The sequence below is a fragment of the Oryx dammah genome, unplaced genomic scaffold (assembly GCF_014754425.2).
Source record: "Oryx dammah isolate SB20612 unplaced genomic scaffold, SCBI_Odam_1.1 HiC_scaffold_2, whole genome shotgun sequence".
In the NCBI taxonomy this organism is placed as follows: Eukaryota; Metazoa; Chordata; class Mammalia; order Artiodactyla; family Bovidae; genus Oryx; species Oryx dammah.
Genome location: NW_024070186.1, coordinates 99,713,275 through 99,736,553, shown reverse-complemented (window position 1 = coordinate 99,736,553; position 23,279 = coordinate 99,713,275). Strand labels below are relative to the sequence as shown.

Here is a 23,279-nt window from a genome sequence, read left to right as displayed (position 1 = left end):
ATCGACTGGTTTGGTCTCCTTGCTGTCAAGGGACTCTCAAGAGTCTTCTCCAGCACCAGTTCAAAAGCATCAATTCTTTGGCCCTTAGCTTTTTTTATGATAGTATTTTCATATTCTGATTTCTTATTCCAAAGAAGAAATGAATCTTTATATATTATCACCTACCTAAAGAAACATTTCTTTTTTGTTATTAATAATATGTGCCTAAAGTACAAATAACCAAGTGATTGCCATCTATATCAGGGCTTCCCTGGTGGCTCAGACAGTAAAGAGTGCCTGCAGTGTCGGAGACCCAGGTTCAATCCCTGGGTCAGGAGGATCTCCTGGAGAAGGAAATGACAACCCACTCCAGTATCCTTGCCCAGAAAATTCCATGGATGGAGGAGCCTGATAGGCTACAGCCCATGGGGTCACAAAGAGTTGGACAAGACTGAGCGACTTCCCTTTCTTTCTCTGCCATCTATATCAGAAGGCTTTCTAAAATTTAGAGATAGTAAGAAAATATGAAATGGAAATACAGTTTGTATTTTTTTAATAATTAAGCTTGTGCAGTAATCAGCCGTGATACAAATTGGTGTCTTTTAGCTTTTAAGTTTGGACTCCATTTAGCCTGTTTAGGTTACATCTGTCAAACTAAAACTTTATATATATGTGTCTATATATACATATATACACACACATATATATATACTGAAAATGTGTCAAACATTTCTTTAACTCATTGATAAAGGAATAGGATGGTTCAAAGGACAATTCAAGAGGCATTTATAGATACTAAAGAATGTTGAGATAAAAGTCCTCTGCTGAAAAGCGTTAACATAGCCAATGACTGCTTATCCTCAGAGACCTGCTTACAAGAGTCTCCCTTGGCTGGCATCTCAGGAACTTGGATTTTAGGAACGTCCCCCCCATTTTGTTAGGGAACTGTTGACCAAAACCATCCACCTTGGCCAAACAGAATGATAACCGCTTGTCTGAGTTGTCTCACAAAAGGAGGTCCCAATAAAGAACTCAGTGCTGCCACTGAAAACTAATCAGGAAAATTTGGGAAGGGCCACAAGGAAGGAAGACACACCAACCCATAGTATGTCTTATAAAACTAACCTGAAGAGAGTGAGCGGAAAAAGGGAACTCACTTGCACTGTTGGTGGGAATATAAATTGATAACAGCCTCTATGGAAGACAGTATGGAGATTCCTTAAAAAACTAGAAGTAAACTAGCCTAGAAATAATACAATACTAGGAATAAAATGACCCAACAAATTCCACTATTGGGCATATACTCTTGAGAAACCCATAATTGAAAAAAGCATGTACACCAATGTTCTTTGCAGCACTATTTACAGACATAGAAGCAATCTAGATATCTATCAACAGATGAATGTATAAAGAAGTTGTGGTACATATATAGTGGAATATTTCTCAACCATAAAAAGGAGTGTACTTGAGCCAGTGCTAATAAGGTGGATGAACCTAGAGCCTATTATACAGTAAAATAAGTTAGAGAAAAACCATATATTAACGAATATATATGGAATCTAGAAAGATGGTACTGATGAACCTGTTTGCAGGTCAGCAGTGGAGATGCAGACATAGAGAACAGATTGACAGACACAGAGTTGGGGGAAGGAGAGGGTGGGACGAATGGAGAGAGTAGTAAAGAATCGTGTGTGTTAAGTTGCTTGAGTTGTGTGTGACTCTGCGACCCTATGGACTAGCTCACCAGGCTCCTGTCCAGGCGAGAATGCAGCAGTGGGTTGCCATGCCCTCCTCCAGGGGATCTTCCCAACCTAGGGATCAAACCCATGTCTCCTGCGGCTCCTGCTTTGCAGGCAGATTCTTTACCGCTGAGCTACCAGGGAAGCCATGGAAATATACACTACCATATATAAAACAGATAGAGGGGATTTGCTGTATGACTCGGGATCTCAAACGGACTCTGTAACTACCTAGAAGAGTAGGATGGGGTAGGAGGTGGGAGGGAGGTTCAAGAGGGAGGGGACATACGTTTACTTACGGCGGATTCATCTTGATGTATGGCAGAAACCAACACAATATCGTAGAGCAGTTATCCTTCAATTAAAAAGAAAAACTAACCTGAAAGAATTCGGGAGGGGCCCAAAGGAAGAAGGAGGAGACTGTATCCTTCCTACCTCCAGAAACCCTCACACTGGAATTCATCTTGGCTGAGATGTGCATGTGCCATCAGAAGGGACCCTTGAGTCAGAAAGGCCAGAGATAACCCAGAAACTAACCTCATTACCATATAACCTGAGACTGTGAGTCACATGCAGAACAATTCTGGGTTCCCTTCCCTGCTGCTCCCTACCTGGGCACCCCTTCCCAATATAGTCTCTTGGTCAGTAAAGTCTTTTGCTATGGATCTCCTTGGACAATTCATTTCTGAGCATTAGATGAGAGCCCTCTCTCAGACCCTGGAAGGGATTCCCCTTTCCCTACAATTCCAGAACTGATCAAAATGGCTCACTGTGCCTAAACTGTCCATACAAACAATGAGGTTTGTGCTGGACAAATGCTTTCCTTCTATGAGTCTGGCATTTTGGTAGGTGCCAGGCAGAAACTGCCCAAGTGGCCAGCTCCCAATAAAACACTCATCACTGAGTCTCTCACAAGCTTCTCTGGTGAACATTTCATATGTGCCGTCACAGTGCATCTCTGGGAGAAGTAAGCTCAACTTGTGTGACCATTCGGAGAGAATTCTTAGAAGCTCAAGCCTAGTGTCCCTGGACTTCACTTCGGTGCCTTTTTGATTTCCTTATTTTGCTTTGTATCCTTTCACTGTAATAAATCATAGCTGTGAGGCACCTATATGCTGAGTCTTGTGAGTTCCCCTAGCAAAATGTCAAACCTGGGAGTGGTCTTGGGGACCCCTGACACAGATCCAAAATATATTAATATCCTACGGGGCCATAAAATATAATCTAGGAGTTATCTTTTATACTAAACAAAAGTCACTGACAAACCAAAATTACATGAACCATCTGTGTGCCACAGTGCCTGGTGTTCGAGCAGGTTGTTACAGGATGGCAGGGCCTCTCTTCAGAGGCCTATGTTACCCAAACACTGTTAGGCATGATTATTAGAAAGATGAGGAAAGGGCTCCTGTCCATGAGAGCTTTTCAGGGTTAAACATAATTATGAGAAAATGCAATAAATATGATTAGAAATTCATAGTACTTCTGTGGAGGCAATACCTATAGTGCTTAAAGACAGAGTCTCTAGAGCTTTAGGTTTAGGTCCTGGTTTACCATTTACTAGCCCTGTGACTGAGCCACTTACTTAACCTCCCTGAGGTTTCCTCATCTGTAAAGTATCATAATATAAACCTATTTAATAAAGTGTAAGGATTAGGCACAATGCATTTAGAACAATGACAAATTGGAGTCACTACCATTTCCTTTGTGGTTTTTTAAAGGTTTATTTCTTTAGAATTCAGAGTCTCAGTCACTGGATCAACAAGAACACTTATATTTTTATATGCACCAAAGACAGTCCAGTGAGAAACTGGAGGGCACAATTCACTGGAGTTTAGGGAGGAAAGTGAAGGCAAGGATGTGAGTAGGGCTTCTAAAACTGAACTGGATTGGAATTTCCAATTCCCAAGATCCAAAGTGGAATGTTAGCTGTATGGTATCCTTTCAAATGTTCAATGGCTACGAAAAGGGAGGGGCCGGAACTTTCATTATTTAAGATGGGAAAAGCTGTCTGAAAATTTAACCTAGCTTTGCAGAGGTTGGCATCATAAATTCCAAATGAGTTTGATGTAGGACATTGTTAATTCCTTTAGTGTTCATTTTCATTCCTTCCCCCCTACCGAAGCTCCTCTTTTTCTAAAACCACACCATGCCATGTATTCAGTGATATGGAAAAAACTTAAACAGCCAGTAGGCTCTGAGTGCCTATCCTCTGGAATTCCTGCATTGCTTTTAAAAGCAACACGGACCCTCTGAACAACTGCAGCTCCTGCAATGGAAAAGGATAATGTCAAGCCAATGGAGAGGAAGGCTAATAAGATCACAGAATACATTCTTCGCTTTTGCAGCATCTGTTGAGCTCAGAGGTATTTCCAGACACAAATTTTCACAGTATGCTGATCTCTGAGCAGCCAATAGATAGGTCTGTGAGGAGGAGAGGAAGAAAAGAGCTTTGGGCAAGGCTGAATTTTATAAAGCACGGAGATGTAGAGCAAGAGAACATTACTTTGAGACACAACCATTCCCAATGAAGTGCCCAAAGGGGATATGTCAAATTTTCATTACATTTAAAGCTGTCTAAAAAAAGAAAAAAACCTAAGGAGCTCTATCTTCTGAAGGAAGAAAGAAAATGGGTGGAATTTAGATATATCTTTTTCAGATCCCCTTCCATTACAGACCTAAAGTCACTTTTTAGTTTAGAAATATAATCATGTAATATGCACAACTTGGCTTGATGAAAAAATGTGATGCTTTGGTACATTTAGAGTATATGCCTCAAAACTGCAGGCAATTTTTAAAATCAAATTTGTCTTTTGAAGAAACATCTAATTAAAAAAAAGCTCAATCTCAGCTTCTTACTGCCTTCCTGACTCATCCTCATCTCTGTGTCCTAGAATTTTCTCCATAGGTGCTCTGTGCTCTCTCATGAACAGCACTCTGCTCAAGCCGTTTTGATAGAACTTACTGCTTGGAAAGTCTCAGTTTATATGCCAACCTCCCTCTCTCAAAGCACCATTGAGAGCAGCAGCTTTGTTTTGATGTTCTCTAACCCCAGGCATCCCCGACCACACACATCATCTCCTTACCCACCTTGTGATGTTGATATTCCCTTCTGTTCTGACCTTGGCACTCTTCTCATGTGTGTGTGTGTGCTAAGTCACTTCAGTCATGTCTGACTCTTTGCAACCCTATGAACTATAGCCTGCCAGTCTCCTCTGTCCATGGGATTCTCCAGACAAGAATACTGGAGTGGGTTGCCATGCCCTCCTCCAGGGGATCTTCCCTATGCAAGGATGGAACCTTCGTCTCTTGTGGCTCCAGCATTGTAGGAGATTTCTTTACCAAAGAGCCACTAGGGAAGCCCAGACTCTTCTCATGCAACCTACTTATTCAGCCTGAGCAACTTCACCCAGGTTCTTGGTTTTAACTGCTACCTACATGCAGATAATTCAACTACTTTCCTTCCTTCCAGATTTTTCTCTTGAGCTCCAGATGCACAAACCTGGGATGGACTGTGGTGGCCCTCCCAAATGCAATAAATCCAAATGCTCTTTTCTTTCACCTTAAATGTGCCTCCTGGCTCATGGTCCACTTAAAAGAACTGGTGCAACAATTACCCTTATTATAGAAGTCAAACTTAGGAGTCATTCTGACCCTCTTCTTTTCTTTCACCTATATCAGATCTGAAGGTTCTTCCCCCACTCCCCTACCTCGCTATGAAAGCACTCAAGCTCATTTGCATGATACATAAACCCGGTGGCAAGGCCAATAAATAGTCAACAACTAGCTGGGGTGAGTTCCTATTTGTAGCATTTTCCAACAACCATGGTAGAAATACTCCTGTCATAACTGGCTTCAAGCTACCATTGTAATGTCACTGAATACAAGGAAACTGGGAAGAAATGGCCAGTACCAGGCTGTTACATAGTATATACACCATATAGAGACAATAACCATAAACATCCTCAAAAAAATAAGTAGTAGTAAAATGTAGCAAAATAAATTAGGAAGTGATCCATTTTGAGTATTTAATCTGCAATGTAATGTATTTAAAAGTAAGATTACATAATTTAAGTGCTTATAATGGCTGAGTTTAACAACTGGCTTTCAAAATTCCTGATAATTTAACCATGGACACACTTGCGAGCACACTCCTTTATAATCTGGAGCCTGTCTGCCATTCCAGTTTTATTTCTATGTGTATCTTCCCTTTAACCCTATGTTTTGTTGATACTAGATTATGTTCGCCTTCTCAAATGAGCTGTCCTTGCCAGCAACACCTTCTGTATCCTTCCTGCTTCATCCCATCCACTAGGCAAACACCTACTCATCTTTTGAGACTTAAAGTCATCTCACTTATAAATCTTTTCACTAATCTCCTACCTTCTTCCTCCAGATACAAATGTACCTGAGGACTTTGTGCATATTTTAAGCATAACCCTTGATTGGCATCTATGATTTACAAGTTTAACTTTGCTGCTAGACCATGTTGCCATGTCTCATTTTTAAAAAATCTCAGATACATAGGCCTTTTTAAAAAGTTGTAGAAAAAATTAACTATAATATCTGTAGCCACTCAGTAAATAGAGCGTTGGGCCAATTTCTGGTGCCACCACCCAGGGGACTGTGTTTTTGTTTTTGTTTTCCTCTGAAGATTTCCTGTGGGTTTCTGGACATTTCTAACTTATGCCTTGTTTGGGTTCCTCTCTTTACCATTATATCCTCTCCAGAACCATGATTTCAATCATTCACATATTTTGTTACAGTGGCAAAAGCATCTTTGGGTATAAAAGATCTGCAAAACACAGTCTGAAAAAAAAAACGACAAATGTACATCTTTTAGAATTGTTTCTGCTTTTATATAACAAACCAATATCTTCCTTAGAGCAATTCCAGCTACACAGGAAATAACATGCTTTCTGTTTGGGCTTTTATTTCCTTAGTCTCAGGCTAGAACTGACCATATTGCTTCCACCCAAGATGCAACTGACTGACTTCCAAAATTCAGCGGACACCTTCCCTGCTGGAGACTCTTGCCCCTGAGCTTCTAGTCTCTGAAGTCAGTCTGCTGCCTTTAAAGCTTCTTCAATTGAGGAGTCCATGCAGCCTCCAGACCTGTGATTGACAGACCTTCTCAAGCCTTTTTTTAACCTACTGCTCTCCTCAAAGCTCGGATTCTCTCACAACCCTTTGTTTTTCACAGGGTTCTCTCTCCTACTCCTTCAGCTACTGGCCAGTAAGCCTTTTCTCAAGCAAACCACCCACATAACTATGAAGTAATTAGATTTCCACTAGTCCAGGCCCCAGCTGGCAGGAGATTTTTCTCAATACATGTATTGTTTGAGGTCATTTCCTGCACAGCTTCAAATCAATTTCCCACAGGGACAAAGATCACTATCCCATGTGCTAGACTTGTTTTATCTAATGTTCTGAGTCAACTAATCAATCTATTCCAGAGGAAAATTTTATATTTTATTTCTCTCCAGCACAGTACTTGACACAGTTAAATACTCAAAAAAAAAAAATGTTGTTGAATAAACCAAAGAAAATTTGTGATGTTTTTCCCATGAAAAGTAACCAGACTTACATAACACCAATAAGACATTTTTTTTTTTTTTTTTAGCCGCATCTCCCTGCATACAGGATCTTAGCAGTCTTTCAATCAGGGATTGAACCCATGTCCCCTTGCAGTGGAAGATATGAGTCTTAACCACTGGACCACCAAGGAAGTCCCAACAAGATTTCACCTTTACCTCCAAGGGGCTTATAGTCTAGAAAGACAAACCACCAAGACCTTCAGCAGTTCTAAAAATTTCAAGCTAACTTAGGTCTGAAGATTTTTCGCAAGGTCTGGTTTGCTCACGCCAAATACACAGTGACCACTGACAGCGTGTCAGCTGTGCCTTCCTGGTCCTTAATTAAAACAAACAGATGACACCTTTATAGAAACCTTTCACTCCAAGAGTTCTTCGTACATTGAGCTCCCTTTAATTCATAAAACGTGTTCTCAGTGTTTTCAGATTTAAAAATCGCATTAAAACGCTATACTCCTTGAATAAGTCAAACTGAGGCACAGCGGTTTCCCACCAGGATGGAAGTTTCTGGATGAAATCCGCCTGGCAGCAGAACAAGCTGAGCGTTGCAGCTCCCAGCCCCGCCCCTCCCGCCCCACCAGACAACTGTTCCCCCCCCGGCAGGGGCAAAGTGGTTTGGCAACTCCTGACAGATGGACAGCTGAGAGAACGGACTCTCCCACAGGCCCCGGCACCTGCGCAGCTGTGCGCGGGTCTTGTGCGCAGCGCCGGCTGTCCCCCGGAGCAGCGGAGAGAATCGTGCGGCTGAGAAAGCAGCTCTCCGCGGGAGGGAGGCGGGCGAGCTTGACTGACACCCGAGAGGGCTGGCTTTTTGGAAGGCTCTTAGCAACGGCCCTGGTTTGACCCTCCTCAGCCATGAGAAAATCGAATCAGTGTACCCTTCTCCCTGGCGCTTGTAGCATCAGCAGCGCAACGTCAAGGGGGCCTTCCTCCCTGCCTGTTAATTACCTGCTCTCGCCCGTCTCAGGGTTCCTGCCTTTGCAAAAGTGCCTCTGGGAGGAAGGAAGAAACGACTACCACCCAGCCCCCTTGCTGCCCCGGGGCTTCAGGCTTGATTGTGAGTCCTGGTGCGTCGTTTCGTCTTATTGATAGGCGGGACTGAGAGGTGGCATCCAGCCCCCCACTCCCCAGCCCCCACCCGTCCACCCCCACCACCCCCCCGGACCGCCAGGGGCTTTATTCTAAGAGTCACTGGCGCGTGGCTGCGCTTTCTCTCCCGTTTGTAGGTGAAACCCCGGTGACTTCATTGGCTCCTTGATTTAAACCACGCCCGGCTCTCTGCCCGCTTTGCTGCTGCCGGGCCAGGCGGCCCAGCCACATCCCAGCCCCGGGTGCAGAGAGCCGAGCGGCTACTCTATTGTGTGGATGCCTCGCGTGTCCTCTCTTCTCTTCCAGAGATGGCTAACAGGGGCCCGAGCTACGGCTTAAGCCGAGAGGTGCAGGAGAAGATCGAGCAGAAGTACGACGCGGACCTGGAGAACAAGCTGGTGGACTGGATCATCCTGCAGTGCGCCGAGGACATAGAGCACCCGCCCCCGGGCAGAGCCCATTTTCAGAAATGGTTGATGGACGGAACGGTAAGGACTGGCAGCGATCCTAGTGAATGAGGGCGAGCGGTGGGCAGGGAAGCCCTCCAGGGTCTCCTCTTTTTACGTGAGGCTGGCTGCCAAGCTCTTGTCTCGTGGGGAGGGAGATGGGAATGCTTTTATCTCTTCGGGGATGGACGATCTGGGCTCCCTGCTAGAATTCCCTCGCTAGATTAGAGGACCCTCCGCCCATCCCAGACATCACAGCTTGTTTCTGAGTTGCTGGCAGATTGGAAGCCCTTTTGCTCTTTCCAGCGAGAGTAGAGATAAGTATTTCCTTGAGATCTTTCCAGCCTTCTTGGTGCATCAGCTTCTGCAAGGGAGATGGGCGGGGGGGGGGGGGCGGTGGTGAGGAGGATTCCTTCCCCCAGGAATAATAGGTTGGTTATACAGTAAAACAAAGGAAGGGGTGGAGAAGGCGGACTCACCACCTTCCCATTCTTCCTGGAGCTATCTGCCTTGGGGATGCTCAGTGCCTGTCTGTTGAATGCATGGGTTCTTGTGAAACTGAAGGGAATCCTTATCTGATAACTGCTTTTCTAAGGAGATGCTGCTGTGTATTTGGGTGGATGGGGACCACAGGCTCTGCTGATGCCAAGAAGCCGGTCTTTTCCCACAGGCTGTGATTTACTGTTACATAACTGCTGTCCCAGGCTTCTGTTAGGTTATGCCCAGCGCTTTGGTTATAGGTATCTGAGGGGAGCCACCCAGTTTGGTTCTTTTACATATCATTAGCCCTTACCCAATGCATTATTGAAGCCTGATTCTGATCTGCCTTTCGATGGAAGAAATAATACTATATCATTCAACCTCTCTGGAAGCCACTAGCTCATCCCTCCAGTGAAAGCTTGAAATCGTGACTGCATCACTGCACACGTTCCCTCTCTAAACATTCTTTCCCTCACCCAGAAAAAGGAAGGGAGGAGTAAGGAGGGAAGATGATTCCCAGGCTACTGGCCTCACCACAGTCAGGAGCAGCCAGAGGATGGGTTTTTGGGATTCAGTGTGGGAGCCTGGCCACCCAGCTCAGAGCCCATGCCTTTCTGGGGTGCCAGATTGGCCCAGGCCCAAACCTGTAGTCTGTGCCCTGTGGGGGCCAGGATTCACTTTGCGTTTAGGGACTAGTAAATACAAAGGGAAACACTGATTCTGTCCCCCACCCCCATTCTTTCCCTCCTCAGGTCTTGTGCAAGCTGATAAACAGTTTATACCCACCAGGACAAGAGCCCATTCCCAAGATCTCCGAGTCCAAGATGGCTTTTAAGCAGATGGAGCAGATCTCCCAGTTCCTAAAAGCTGCGGAGATCTATGGTGTCAGGACCACCGACATTTTCCAGACCGTGGATCTGTGGGAAGGTAAACAGCTTTCTCATGCCTTCGGCTCATTCTCCCCTCCCCCCACCCTTTTGCTTTTCTCTTTGTGAAACCTGCCCACAGTGTTCTTCCGTGTGCTTCCATGCGTGTGTGCGCATGTGATTTGAGTGTGTGAGAGGATTATCAGCTGTCACCCAGGCACACTGTTTGCCTCCTACTTTGTGATGTTCTATTGCAAGTGTTCCTCCTCTAAGGAACACACACTTCGGGACACAGCAGGGACCCAGCAAACTAAAGGCATAAACAGAAGCCTCTGTGGAGAGGAAGCTAAAAAGGCTGCATGGATGCCTCTTGTTTCTCTTACTCCTCCCACAACTTAATTTTCTCTACAAATGATAGCTCCTGGAGGGGATGGGGGTTGGCAAGTATGCTTCTGACTCACCAGCAGCCAGGGTTATAGACAAAGCTGCCTGGCGCAATTTTGTCATTCAATCTGAGAAATAATAGCACCCCAGCCTTTTATGAAATGATTACCTGGGAGGTTGATGACTGTACCTTCCAGATGTGTATTTGCTCAGAGACAGTGACAAATGATTTTTTCTTTTATAGTTGTGAATTGATTTAAGAAATCTAACAAGGCATAAAAAGGAAATCAAGTTTCTAGACATATTTATCAATCCACCACCATTAGGGAAAGTGATGTGGATGGAGATACCACCAGAGTATTTGGGACCCATGGTCATAGGGCTCAGAGTCCCCTGGAGCCAAATGTACACTTCCATCCAAGCGTGTTTTTCCACACCAGGCCTGCCGTGGTGGTGCGTGGGAGGGACTTGTGTGAGCAGGGCTACCAGGTTGATGCTTCGCTCTCTTACTCATTGTCACTAGCTGTCATCAGTGGTTCAGCCAACAGCACACTCAGGGCAGGGACCCAAATGGCTCTGCTGACAATGAGAATGGACAGACTTTCCTGAGATCAGGAGACAATGATATGTGAAGGGGTATTCAGATGATGGTTGAACCATATTTCTAGCAGAGGATCATTCTACTAAACACCTTATAAAGAAGCAATTGCCTCCTTAATCCTCACCCCCCAACACACACCCTGTTTCCATGTCGTGCAGAGAACTGGCATTTCCTGTTTCCTTCACAGATAAGTACTTAAAAATCCTAAGATGCCAATCAGTTTATCAGTCATGTTTTGCTATTATTTAGAAGCTCAGATATTCAGACCTTCAGGCCAGGCCCTTGAACCTCACGGATGCTAGCCTCCAAATCCCCACAGCATGTCATCATTGAGCTTTAGTCCCGGCTTTATAGGTCAAAACTATGCTGATTTTTCCTTGCTAATAATACCTATTGCTTATCAATATTTTCCTCAACACCAGGCACGGTACTACTGCCTTTCTGCATAACACCTATCAGTTCTCCTAACAGTTCCAGGAGAGGGGGTGTTGTCGTATGGTTGGCTAGTGATTAGCAGAGCCAGGACTCAAACCCAGGTTCTGTGATGTCAGAGCGTAGGGCTTTCACTCGTCTGCATGCCACGCTCTGGCCAGCATGCTATTTCCTTCCCCTACACCACGAGTGTGCTGTTGAGTCATAACCGTGAGTGAGGAGACGAGGAGGAGAGGGAGTGTGATTCAGGGCTGTGTGGGACGGAAGGTGAGAGCCCCTGTGCTGGCAGGTTTGTGTGAATGGAAGGGGTCCCAGTGTGTCCCCCCACCCCACCGAGTACAGGAAGTAGATAGGATAAGGAAGAAACTGGGAGGGCTGGGGCAAGTGGGGAGCCCGAGGGTGCTTTTCTGTGCTGAGGAGGCTTTGCTTGCCTTTCCTCTTTTCCAAAGACCACACAGGTGAACTTTAGACACAGGAGGTGGTAGCAGTGAGGGGGAGGAGGTCAGGGGGCCAATGTTCCCTGACGAGTAGGTGATGCTGAAACTAGAGCTCACCCACAATTACTTATGTATATTGTACTACCTGCTCCAACCCTGGGCATCAGCTAGCTCTCAGGGAAGAAGGAAGATAAAGGGCATCAGTGTGACAGTGGGCACCTGAGATGGGGTAGTGGAAGGGTGGGCTCCAAGGCAGGGTGATACTCCTAGAGAAAAGGGGAAAAGCAGACACTCTGAGGTGGACAGGTGGGCTCCCAGGGCAAAGAAAGATGGGGCTGTAAAGGAAATGAGGAAGGCAACTGATTACTGCCAGAGCACTGTGGCTGAGATGCTGTAGTCAGGAGAGCTGGCATAGAACAGATACTTTAAAGTGTCTAGAGGCTCCAGGGCCTGGTGGGCCCCTCCATGGAGGGACAACTCAGGACTGAGGTTGGGAGATTCATTCTGTGTGCTAGAAGGGATACTTGACATTCCCCCAGGAGCCCTGTCTGCAGCTTGGGCTGGTTACCGTACAATGGAGCCAGAGGCAGGAAAGTGGGTTGCTTTGAGCAGAGATGGGGGAGCAATGTGGCCCTGGGTGTGTCCAGGAGTGAAACCTATGGAACAGCAGCACCAATAAGCACGAGGCTGGATCCTTCTGCCAGAGCTGCTGGTCCCTTGCGAGTTTGGGGATGAGTAAGCTGGAGTCTAAGGGATGCCGCTGGGCAGGCTGGCAGGTGTCGATGTGCCTATGTGCGTGAGAGGCTGTCCATGTTTGTGTGTCAGCTATTGGACTGGCCATCCCCTTAGCTTAGTTTCACATTCTTCTTACTCTTCTGCACCTGGCCTGTGGTTTTAATGCTGTCATCAAATTTCACATTACTCACATTCACTCCTGATTCCACGCATTGTGGTCCTGGTAACTGTGGCTCCAAGGGGCCAGCCCTCCTTACCTGGGTGCTTCTCTTCCTTGTCTGAAGGCACTTTATACTCGACAGCTCTCAGTCCCTTATCTCCCCTGCTTGGCATCTTCCTAAGTAAGGCTCTGCTTGCCCATGGCTGCCCAGTGACTCTGTGCTGCTCTTGTGTTGCAGACGAATAAAGCCGCAGGAGCCCAAAGCTTGCCAAATGCCTTCTCTTTTAGCTTCAGTTGTTTAGACAGGCAGACGCCCCAGAGGTATCCTCTATCTTGAAACCCTTTTTAGATACGAGGTGAAATGTTCGGAATGGATCTGTGGGCAACCAGGATAAAAGGTTCAAGGCCTTAAGAAGGAACCCAGGGCTGAATGGTCTAAAAAAACAACCCAACTACAGAGATATAGATAAGGTTACTGGAGTTCCCCTTGAAGGAAGCTGGGTGACCTGTTCCTTTCAGTGGTAGAGGAGCAGTGAGGGCAGCTTAGAGCCGTGGAAGGAGAGGTCTTTCTCATGGATGGGGGAAGGTGGATGCCTGGCAGGTTTGGGATTCACCTTGGGTCCCTGGAAAGGATGGGTGGGGCCATCTCAGTTGTGACTCAGGAGAGCAATGGAGGTTAGTTTTCAGCATCTCTTCTGTGGAGGGAAAGAGGGAAGAAAAGAAAGGAAGGAACTGGAAAAGGAGGGGTGTCTGTGTGTGTAAGAGATAATGCATGAGAGCAAGTGAGTGTGCTGGTCACAAAGTGTGCCAAGAAATGTCACCCTGGAGGGTAGGAGAGTGCAGCCCCTAAGTCGGAAATTAGACCTCCAGGTTCAAACCTCTGCTCCACCACTTACCAATGAGCTTTTCTAAGCTTCTATTTTCTCACTTGTAAAATGGGAATAATAGTGTCTGTTTCGCAGGGTTGATGTGAGGTGTCAATGAGACAATGCATTGTGCTTAGCACAGTGCTTCTACTGTGGAAGAGTAGACCATAAAATATGATAGCAATTTTCAAGTTACTATTATCATTGTCTCTTTAAAAAGACTAGTAGAAAGTGACGGCAGCAGGAGCAAGGCTGGGAAGGGCACATGTTCTGTCTGGAATGAATGGACTTCATTAAGGGCCTCACACAGCAGCTGGTAGGGTTGCCTGGAAGACCTTTTCTCTCTCTGTCATCTCCAGTGGCTTCACCTCTGGCCATTCTCCAAAACGAGGGGCCGTCTTTTGGGTCTCTTTATTGACTTTTTCTCACCTCTACGGTCATTAGCCTTCTTGTTTTTCCCCATGATATAGTATTGCTTTGCCTATTCCAAACCGAGGGGTCTTGGTACTATGGGAAGAGCGTGAGTTTTAACGTCATGCTCCAGACCTTGCTTAGACTGCTTAGTTTCTCAGAGGCTCAGTTCCCTTCTCTGTAATCAGCTCTCCCCTTGTAGGATTCTTGCAAGGATTAAATGTATAAAACGCCTAGCACGATGCCTGGCTAAGAGACACCTAATAAACGTTGGTTTTTTTTCCCTCTGCTGTCAGTCCATCAGTAAATATCCTTTTTGGTTCCCATGCATATCCAGGTGATGAGTATTAGACACCTAGAATTCTAGAATGTCAGAGGAGGCAAGACTCAAAGATCAATCACATCTGCTCGCTCTTCCCCATAATCCTACTGATGAGGGTCTGGGACACATGGCTTTATGCCGTCTTCATGTTCCCCTCCTTGATGACTGAGTGTCGGCGAGGTTTATACTGGGGGTGGAGTGCCTGGAATATATTCCAGATATGGAGCCATATATGTTCTCTGGGAGGTGTCACTATGTGTCATTCCTCAATAGCAAGAAAAGACGAGACTTTCCACCAGTCTGAGAGCTGTTCGGGGACATTGTACGGTACCCGTAGTGACTTGAGACATTACAGAAATGCCTGCTGCTTGAAGCCTCCTTTTCTCTCAGAGCAGCCGTAACTGCATTTACTCCAAGCACTGCTCACTCTGGTGTTTGGCGGGCTCTTCCTTCAGCAGCGGTCCTTCAGCTGCCGTGTGCACCAGAGAGAACCTCCTGTTAGGCTTGTGAAAACCCAGATTACTAGACCTCAGCCCCAGAGTTTTGGAGGTATTAAGTCTGGCGTGGGGCTTAGGGGTTTGCATTTCTTACCCATTCACAGGTGATACTGCTTCTGCTGGCCTGGGAACTCCACTCTGAGAACCACTGCCCTATATAATTTCTCAGGGAGGCAAGGAGCATAAATTTATAAAGCCCACAGAGCAGCCCAAACTACCCTCTGACGTTTCCCCCTGATCTAAAGCAACAGTTTTCTACCTTGAGTGCAGAATTGAGGGTTATGCCTAAGTTATTACTCAGGAAAATAAGAAATGTTTTTTTTCATCCACTGACTGCTTTCTCTATAAGTCCCAGAAAGATTGGAAAAAAAAAAACAAAAAACCACCCAGTATTCTAAGAGCAACAAGGTGGAGTCAAGAATACTGTAAAATGAAAGTAATTCGAAAGTGAGAGCTTTGACTGTAAGACTGAGTATTAGTATTGAAAGGAGAGTATCTAGCCTGACTACACCTGCCCAGATGACTCCTCTGGCCTTGTTTCTTTCTCTTTAACTTTTTGTTTATTTTTTTCTACCCAAAGACATGCTCAAGAGAATGAAAATAATTTTAAAAATTAAGGGAACAGAATCCTTGTTCAGGTATCTTTTCGGTAAAAGCCTTCAACCTCCATGAGCACTGGGCTTCCTTATAATGTAGAACCCTTGGCCCCCCTCCCCCAGACATGATCCTTTAATCGCTGGAGCGTAAGACCATACCGGGGAGACACTGCGCCGTGATTAAGCAGTAAACAGGGGACAGAGTGCTGTCAAGTAAGTTGCTTTAAGAGATTCTGACAAGGAAAGCTACCTCGCCACCATCTCTTTTTATAATTGCAAGTCTAATATTAGTTTCCCCGATGACAGGGGGCTGGAAGGGCTCAGGAGCCTGATTAAAACCCTGAGCTGTTACTGTAAACGTGGCCCCTCTCTTTTGTGTATCACTTTCCTTCTGTGGCCAGGGGTCTCAGATCACCACCTGGACTCTGCGATTCCCTGGTGGCTTAGCCAGGAAAGAATCTCCCTGCAATGCAGGAGACTCAGGTTCAATCCCTGGGTCAGGAAGGTCCCCTTAAGAAGGAAATGACAACCTAATCCAGTATTCCTGCCTGGGAAAATCCCATGGACAGAGGAGCCTGCAGGGCTACAGTCCATGGGGTCGCGAGAGTTGGACATGACTTGGCGACTAAACCACCACCGCCACCTGGACTCAGTCTCATTCATACACTCCCAGCATCTAGAAAAGTCCCAGCACCTAGCTGGTACTTTAGAACCATTCTCCTCCTCCCCCTTCTTCCTCTTTCACCCTCTTTTTCTTGGAGAAATAGTCTTGAACAGCAATTTCAAGCTGTCTTGTCAAAGTATCTAGGGGTAGTTTTCAGGAAGCAAAGCAATTCCAAGCTTCTGAGGTTCCGAGCCACCTCCCCAATGTGGATTTAACTATTGATGTTACTTCTGACTTTGTGGAGAGTAGCTCTGAAGGAAGCAGTTATTGCTTAACAACTTTAATTTAGTACCTACCACATATCAGACATTGGGATGTTTTTAAAAATTAAAAAAATATAGTATTGGGGGCAATGCTTGCATGTCCATCTGGCTGCATCAGAATCATCACAAGAGATTGTCCCAGGATGTGAATTTTCAAGATCCTCAGGTAATTCTGATAATCGGTCTAGTTAGGAGTCACCAGGTGAAACCCATGTTTCTTAAACTTGTCTGATAGCATGAATCATATGGAAAGATTATTAAAAATACAAACTCCCAGGCCCCACCCAGGACTGCCAGATCAGTCCCTCCAGGGAATGACCTCAAATTTCATTTTTTTTTTAAGAAAGTCAGGAAATTTTTATATTTTTAAAGTGTTCCCCCAACCTTATCCAATAAATAATTCCAGAAGCTTGGGAAACTATGTTCTATAGCAAGCTGGGTTCTAGGCAGATGGATGTGCGATTGTGATTCAGCCGTTTAGCTTTTGCCGCTTTATAACTGGCTCATTTCACAGATCTTTCCTAACCTCACTGCTCCTTCAAACATCTCAATGTTTGACTCTCAGTGACAAAAATCAGCCTCCAAAAACAGCTCCCTTCTACCCAATAGCACTTCATCTGAGCTTCTGAACTGGCAAGAGAAATGAGGCTGGAATAGAGGCTCTCTTCCCATTCTGTTCACCCAAAATAGTAGAATTCTTTCCAAAGTGTGCCTTTTAGAAAATAAAATAGACATGAACTGGTTACAGAAGGCAGATTTCTGTTCATTTATATTACTTAATCTTGACAATAATTATTTTAACTTGATCTGCAAATCTGAAAGCAGGTGGGGACCTCTGGGCCCCATCTGCTTTCTTTTGCTTTAATCTGACTAGGGTTGAGAAATTATTCCAAACAAAACAAAGATTTGAGGTCATTTGAAATTTTTGCCCCAAATTTTATAGGGATTTTATGCCTGTGGGAGATGGCAGTGTGGCCTCCTAGACTGTTTGTGGGCTTTGCCTTGAGACAGACCTGAGTTAGAGCTTGGCCCTGATTTATTTGTTGGGTAGCTCTGGCAAGTTAATTAACTTTCCTAAGTTTAATTTTTCCATCCACCTGTTGGGAGGAATCATATCAAGTCCATGGGGGCCAGTGAAACTGTTAGTCGCTGAGTTGTGTCTGACTCTGTGACTTCACGGACTGTAGCCCGTCAGGCTCCTCTGTCCATGGAATTCTCTAGGCAAGAATACTGGAGTGTGTAGCCATGCACTTCTCCAGGGATCTTCCCGACCCAGGGGTTGAACCCCAGTGTCCTGCATTGCAGGCAGATTCTTTACCGTCTGAGCCGCCGCTTCACAGATGGCTCTAGTGGTATAGAACCGCCAGCCAGTACAGGAGATGTAAGGGACCTGGGTTCAGTCCCTGGGTCAGGAAGACCCCCAGGCGGAGGTCATGGCAATCCATTACAGTATTCTTGCCCGGAGAATCTCATGGTCACAGAAGCCTGGTGGGCTGTGGTCTGTAGGGTCACAAAGAGTTAGACACGACTAAAACGACTTAGCAGCAACAGCTATGAAATGGAGGTCACAATCACATATAATGAAGTGTTTTTGAAGTGAAAGTCGCTCAGTTATGTTCGACTCTGCGACCCCATGGACTATAGCCTGCCAGGGTCCTCTGTCCTTGGGATTCTCCAGGCCAGAATACTGGAGTGGGTTGCCATTTCCTCCTCCAGGGGATCTTCTGACCCAGATATCAAACCCAGGTCTCCCGCATTGCAGGCGGATTCTTTACCAGCTGAGTCACAAGGGAAGCCCACGATACTGGAGTGGGTAGCCTGTCCCTTCTCCAGGAGATCTTCCTGACCCAGGGATCGAACCCAGGTCTCACACATTGCAGGCAGATTCTTCACCATCTCAGCTACCAGGGAAACCAATAAAGTGTTTAGCCTATCATTTATAACAAATCTCTTGTCTCTGGACCTTTCTTTTTTAAAAAAGTTTTTCCAGTTTTTCCTTGTCTAATGCCTGTTTACCCAGCTTCTTCTGCCCAATCATGCCATTTCTTCCTTTCGGACGCTTCTGGCTGGAGGGTGGGGTGGGATTTATAGGTCTACATTTGTGGATGTCTTCCCCTTGCCCCCAGCTTAGTTCCCTCTCTCCTCCTCTCTGGGCTCATGCAGTGTGTGTGTTAGCCCTATGTGATGGGATGGGGGCTGGTCTATGCTTTAACAGAGCTTGCTTCCCACCCCTGGCACCAGGGTAGTGTCTGTGGCTGCTTGCCAGGTGCCAGGCTCCACATTTTCCCAGATCCTGGACATGCCAGATGTGCTCTTTTCAACCACCAGGCACAGATTTCCGGTGTGCTTCCCGTAGAGAGTGGAGATGAGTGATGTACCCAGACCTTCCTAAGCTTCCACGTGCTTCAGTTCCTCAAGGTTCTCTTTAACGGCTCACTGCTTGAAAGCAAGCCCTCTCCTTATCTCCTCCCTCAGTGATCTTTCAGAATATCATCACGACAGTTCTATCAAAACAATGTATCCTGTGATACGGTGACAGTCACAGAAATGCTTTAAATCTGCGGCAGAGAGGGAACATTCTCATAACCTCTCCTCCATTTCCTCTCTCTGACTTCTCAGTATCCCCTGGGCCTGCCTCCTTCCATCTGCTGCCCAGATCCTCCTTTCTCCACTACCCCAGCTGTTCCTTGCATCTGGTGTGGGGCTCTCCATTGAGAAAGTTTCATCTCTGTATGTATTATCCATCCCACAGGGCCTCACAATCCAGGAAATCGTCCTGTGGTTAATGTGGGCAGTGGAGGAGGGGGCGGGGAGAGAGATGAGGATCTGCTGTCTCTCTCTCCTCTTTGAATAAATGGACATCCTGAACTGGACTTCCTCTGCGGGCCTTAATAGTTTATTTTGTTATAGTTATGCTACATTCTCACTTTTTGTCTGCCTTTCCCCTGCAATTCTGTATTCCCTGGGGACTAGGCTGCAGCAGCCTGCCCCGGGGAGATTGCAGATGGTTGACTCAGTCTCAAGAGGAACTTTAGTGTCTGCCTTTAACTTTCACAGCCCCCTGCTAGGCTGAGCACTGCACCTCTCCCCCAGCCTGGGGCTTTAGCTTCTGCACTCCATACTTGTGCCGTACATATGTCTGTGATCTGGTTCTAAATTGTGGGGCTAAGCACGGTAGCAACTTCCCTTTTCCTTGTCCAGGCCATGTCAGCCGGCTAGAAGCAGGGAGGGGAGCAAGGATGGGAAGAGGAGACTGCCTTGTAGGCCGGTTGTCCACTCCGTGGGTGAGGGGTCAGGGCTCCTTCGGTGACAGTGTGCCCCTTCCCCTTGAGTGAGGGGGCATACTTCTCCTTCACTTTCTCTCAGTCTGTCTTCCTCTCTCCTTCCTTCATGCTCTCTCATGCAAGCCATTTATTTATTATCTCCATTTTGCTCCTTTCAAGCAGCGCAAAATGAAGAGCCTCTCACCACATCACACTGGATGCTCTCTGTGTTGAGTTGCTTTTCTTCATCTGCCAGGCCTCCAGCCCAAAGAACCAAGTGAATACTCAATAATGATGCACATGGGTGATTTTAGACCCTTTTAACCAAGATAAAGTAAAAGAAAGAATCCTCCTGGGGTTTGGTGCAGTTCATCCATCCAGTCAATCTCTTTCCAGTTTCCTTTCCTCTTTTCAGTCCGGAGGAAAGTCTCCTGTGCAGACCCCTACACCGGTCTGCCCACAGCACCTCCTCCCACCACTGCTTGTAGAACCCTCAGAGGCTGGGGCCTCTGCTAAGGGCAGGGACCCACCTCTGTCTGAGCTGCTCAGTTATTGGAATGTGTTATGCATGCAGTTGGGAATGGATTAGAACCTAGGTATCTCTGGGCACGCACCACAGAAAGAATAATTAGTCAGGAGATTTTTGTTGTTGTTCCTTTCTGAGGAGTTTGGCTATGGTTGTCTTCGGGCCACTTTGAGGTGTATTTTGTATGCCTCTCTCTCGACTGTGCTCAACTACAGCCTCCTATGAGAACTTCTTCCCAGAGGTCCAGCCCCATCCTCCTTGACTCCTTGGCCCTGACACACGCTCGGCTTTAATCTCTCCATTGGCTTCCAGGAAAGGACATGGCGGCTGTGCAGAGGACCCTGATGGCTCTGGGCAGCGTTGCTGTCACCAAGGATGATGGCTGTTACCGGGGAGAACCGTCCTGGTTTCACAGGTAAAAAGATATTTTCAGTCACATGCTCTCCTCTTCCCTGGACTGAGGATGATGAAGCGTTGGAGCTCCCTGGAGGCTGTTTGGACACAAAGTCCAGGCTAGGCACAGGCAAACACAGCCCCACAGCTGAATCTCCCAGAACAAGGCTAGACCGATGCTGCCAGTTCAGGTGAATATACCGCCAGAGCTCTTCCTGCTTTTCAGATACCTGAACACTGCGGCTCACTGCCCACGTTATGTCTCTCCTGAGACGGAGCAGAACTGAATGGCTTTTCTCACATCTGCCTTGATGTCTGAATATTTGGTTTTATTATGAGCCAAGTTGCCCTGAATGTACGTATTTATTTATTTATTTTCCCACGTAATAAAGGAAAAATATGTTTTATTTGTTGGAACAGTCCTGTCCTCCTAGCATATCCATTAATAGCATTCTGTGTCACTCTCAGAGGTGGCCTGAAGTGGATAATAAATTATATCGTCGTGTCAATAAAGGGCCTTTTCCTAAAGAAATTTGTTTTGCTGTTTGTTTGGGGCAGAGAGAAGTAGCAAAGGAGCTTAGTGTTAACCCAGTAGCTCAGTGGGAGATGAAAAGAGCACCTTGTACAGATAATTGACCTTTCATTCCTCTAATCCCCTCTTCTTCTTGACAGTTTAAAAAGGTGGCAATTTAAATGAACCTGGTCTGAAAAGCTCCTAGATATTGCCAGGTAAAACCCTGGTTTTAGCCCCCATTTTGTTAGTGACCTACCATGGTCTATATGGCCCATAAAACCAGCATTATTTACTATCTGGCTCTTCACTAAAGCTCGCAGACATCTGTCTAGGGTAAGAAATTTCACCTCCTTAACTCACTACATCCCTGAGCGCTAAGGTGGGACATTCATCCTTGGCCCCAGACAGAAAAGGGTTTAGTGGGATTAATGAAATGCTTAATAAAAAAGAGCTGATTTTAATTTTCACAAGGGCTTGAGGTAACTGGTGAGAGGAGAGACAGGAAAGCTGTCTGAGAGTAGAATCTCCAGAGAAGCAGCACCGGTTCTTTGCTGTGGAAATTCTGGAAATTCACTTGAAGAGGATAGAGGTCGTGTATCATAGTAGGGCCCATCTGTGGTAGGGTCATGGCCCAGGTGGTGCCGTAAGCCAGGGTAGGGTCATAGCTCAGGGTAGGGTCATAGCTCAGGGTAGGGTCATAGCTCAGGGTAGAAACATGGTTCTTAGCAGGACTGTGGTTCAGAATAAGGCCGTCCTTCTAATCGGTGGCCCCCAAAAGAACATGTCTAACTGCATATCTTGGGAAAGTTTTAAAAACGGAATGAAATTGTTCCATCTCATTCCCTCTGCCCAGGAAAGCCCAGCAGAATCGGAGAGGATTTTCCGAGGAGCAGCTTCGCCAGGGACAGAACGTAATAGGCCTACAGATGGGCAGCAACAAGGGAGCCTCCCAGGCAGGCATGACCGGGTATGGAATGCCCAGGCAGATCATGTAAGACGCCACGTCCCACAGCCATAGCGGGGACGAAAGTGCCGCATCGAGGTCTCTATGATAAAGAAGTAGTTAGTCACCTTCTGACCTTCTCAAAGCCTCCTGCCCCTGGTTTTTGCAAGTGCTGCATTTCTGCTGCGAATCCACGTTGCCTACTGCTGCCGCCTCCTGTTCATTCAGAACTATGCAAAGACTCCGCTTCCTCTTCCTCAGCTCCTTTGCCCTAGAAGCCTTCCTTTGTCTGATTATTTATTTATTTATTTGCCAAAAATTTCCCTCCTCGACTTACAGAACGCACCTAATAAACAAATTAGTCTTGTGTCTTCAAATGTAAAGTTTCTCCTTTGTCTCTAGGGACTTTGCAGGCAGGGCTGGTCATTTCATTCAAGAAGCCAGCAATATGGAATTAAGCTGTATCTATAGCTGTAGAAATGTAAGTTAACTTTCAGGTAGCCCTTGCAAGGTTGTATTGGTTATCTTGACAGTTGCAGTAAAAGGTTTCGGAATAGTTTTGCCCACTCTGACAGCCTGAAGCCAAGAGCTCAAGAACAAGGTCTTTGCCCCCCACATATTTTTTGAGTACCTACCTTATGCTCATTATGCCAGACTCTGGCCAAGGGGTCGGGGGGACGACACAGAAATGAGCAATCCAAAGCCCCAGTTCTTCAGGGACTCATGTTTAGATGCCCAGAAAGTATGGAGGGTGTTTATATCAGCTGGATGACTGATTGAAGAAGAGAACAGTTTTCCCTTCTCTATTAATAATCTTCCTCCCCACAGGCCAGATTCTGGGTCTGATGCAGATATTTATATAGTTTCTTCATCAGCCAGAAGTGATAAGCAATCTACATTGCTCTCTGTAAACATTTGTTTACTGAACACTCTTGAACTTGGCCCAAGACTGGATCTAGCTAAGATGAGATGTTTTAAATATTTTTCTCATCCATGAAAGCTTAAGAAGGCAAATAAACCTCGGGAACCACCAATTCATCTTACTCTTTGCTCCCAGTGAAAAAGGAAAACACTGTGATTCA

General features: G+C 46.0%; 1 protein-coding gene across 1 annotated transcript in view; it reads left to right on the top strand.

Annotated features, from left to right (window-relative positions):
• LOC120851595 overlaps positions 1 to 22,574 on the top strand; it is a 37,457-nt gene extending 14,883 nt beyond the window's left edge. The window contains 6 exon segments of the mRNA XM_040224490.1: positions 8,277 to 8,376; positions 8,705 to 8,886; positions 10,077 to 10,251; positions 20,660 to 20,762; positions 22,108 to 22,245; positions 22,247 to 22,574. Of these exon segments, the coding sequence (XP_040080424.1) occupies positions 8,277 to 8,376; positions 8,705 to 8,886; positions 10,077 to 10,251; positions 20,660 to 20,762; positions 22,108 to 22,245; positions 22,247 to 22,472 (924 nt within the window). The 3' untranslated portion in view covers positions 22,473 to 22,574.
• The last annotated feature ends 705 nt before the right edge of the window (positions 22,575 to 23,279 follow it).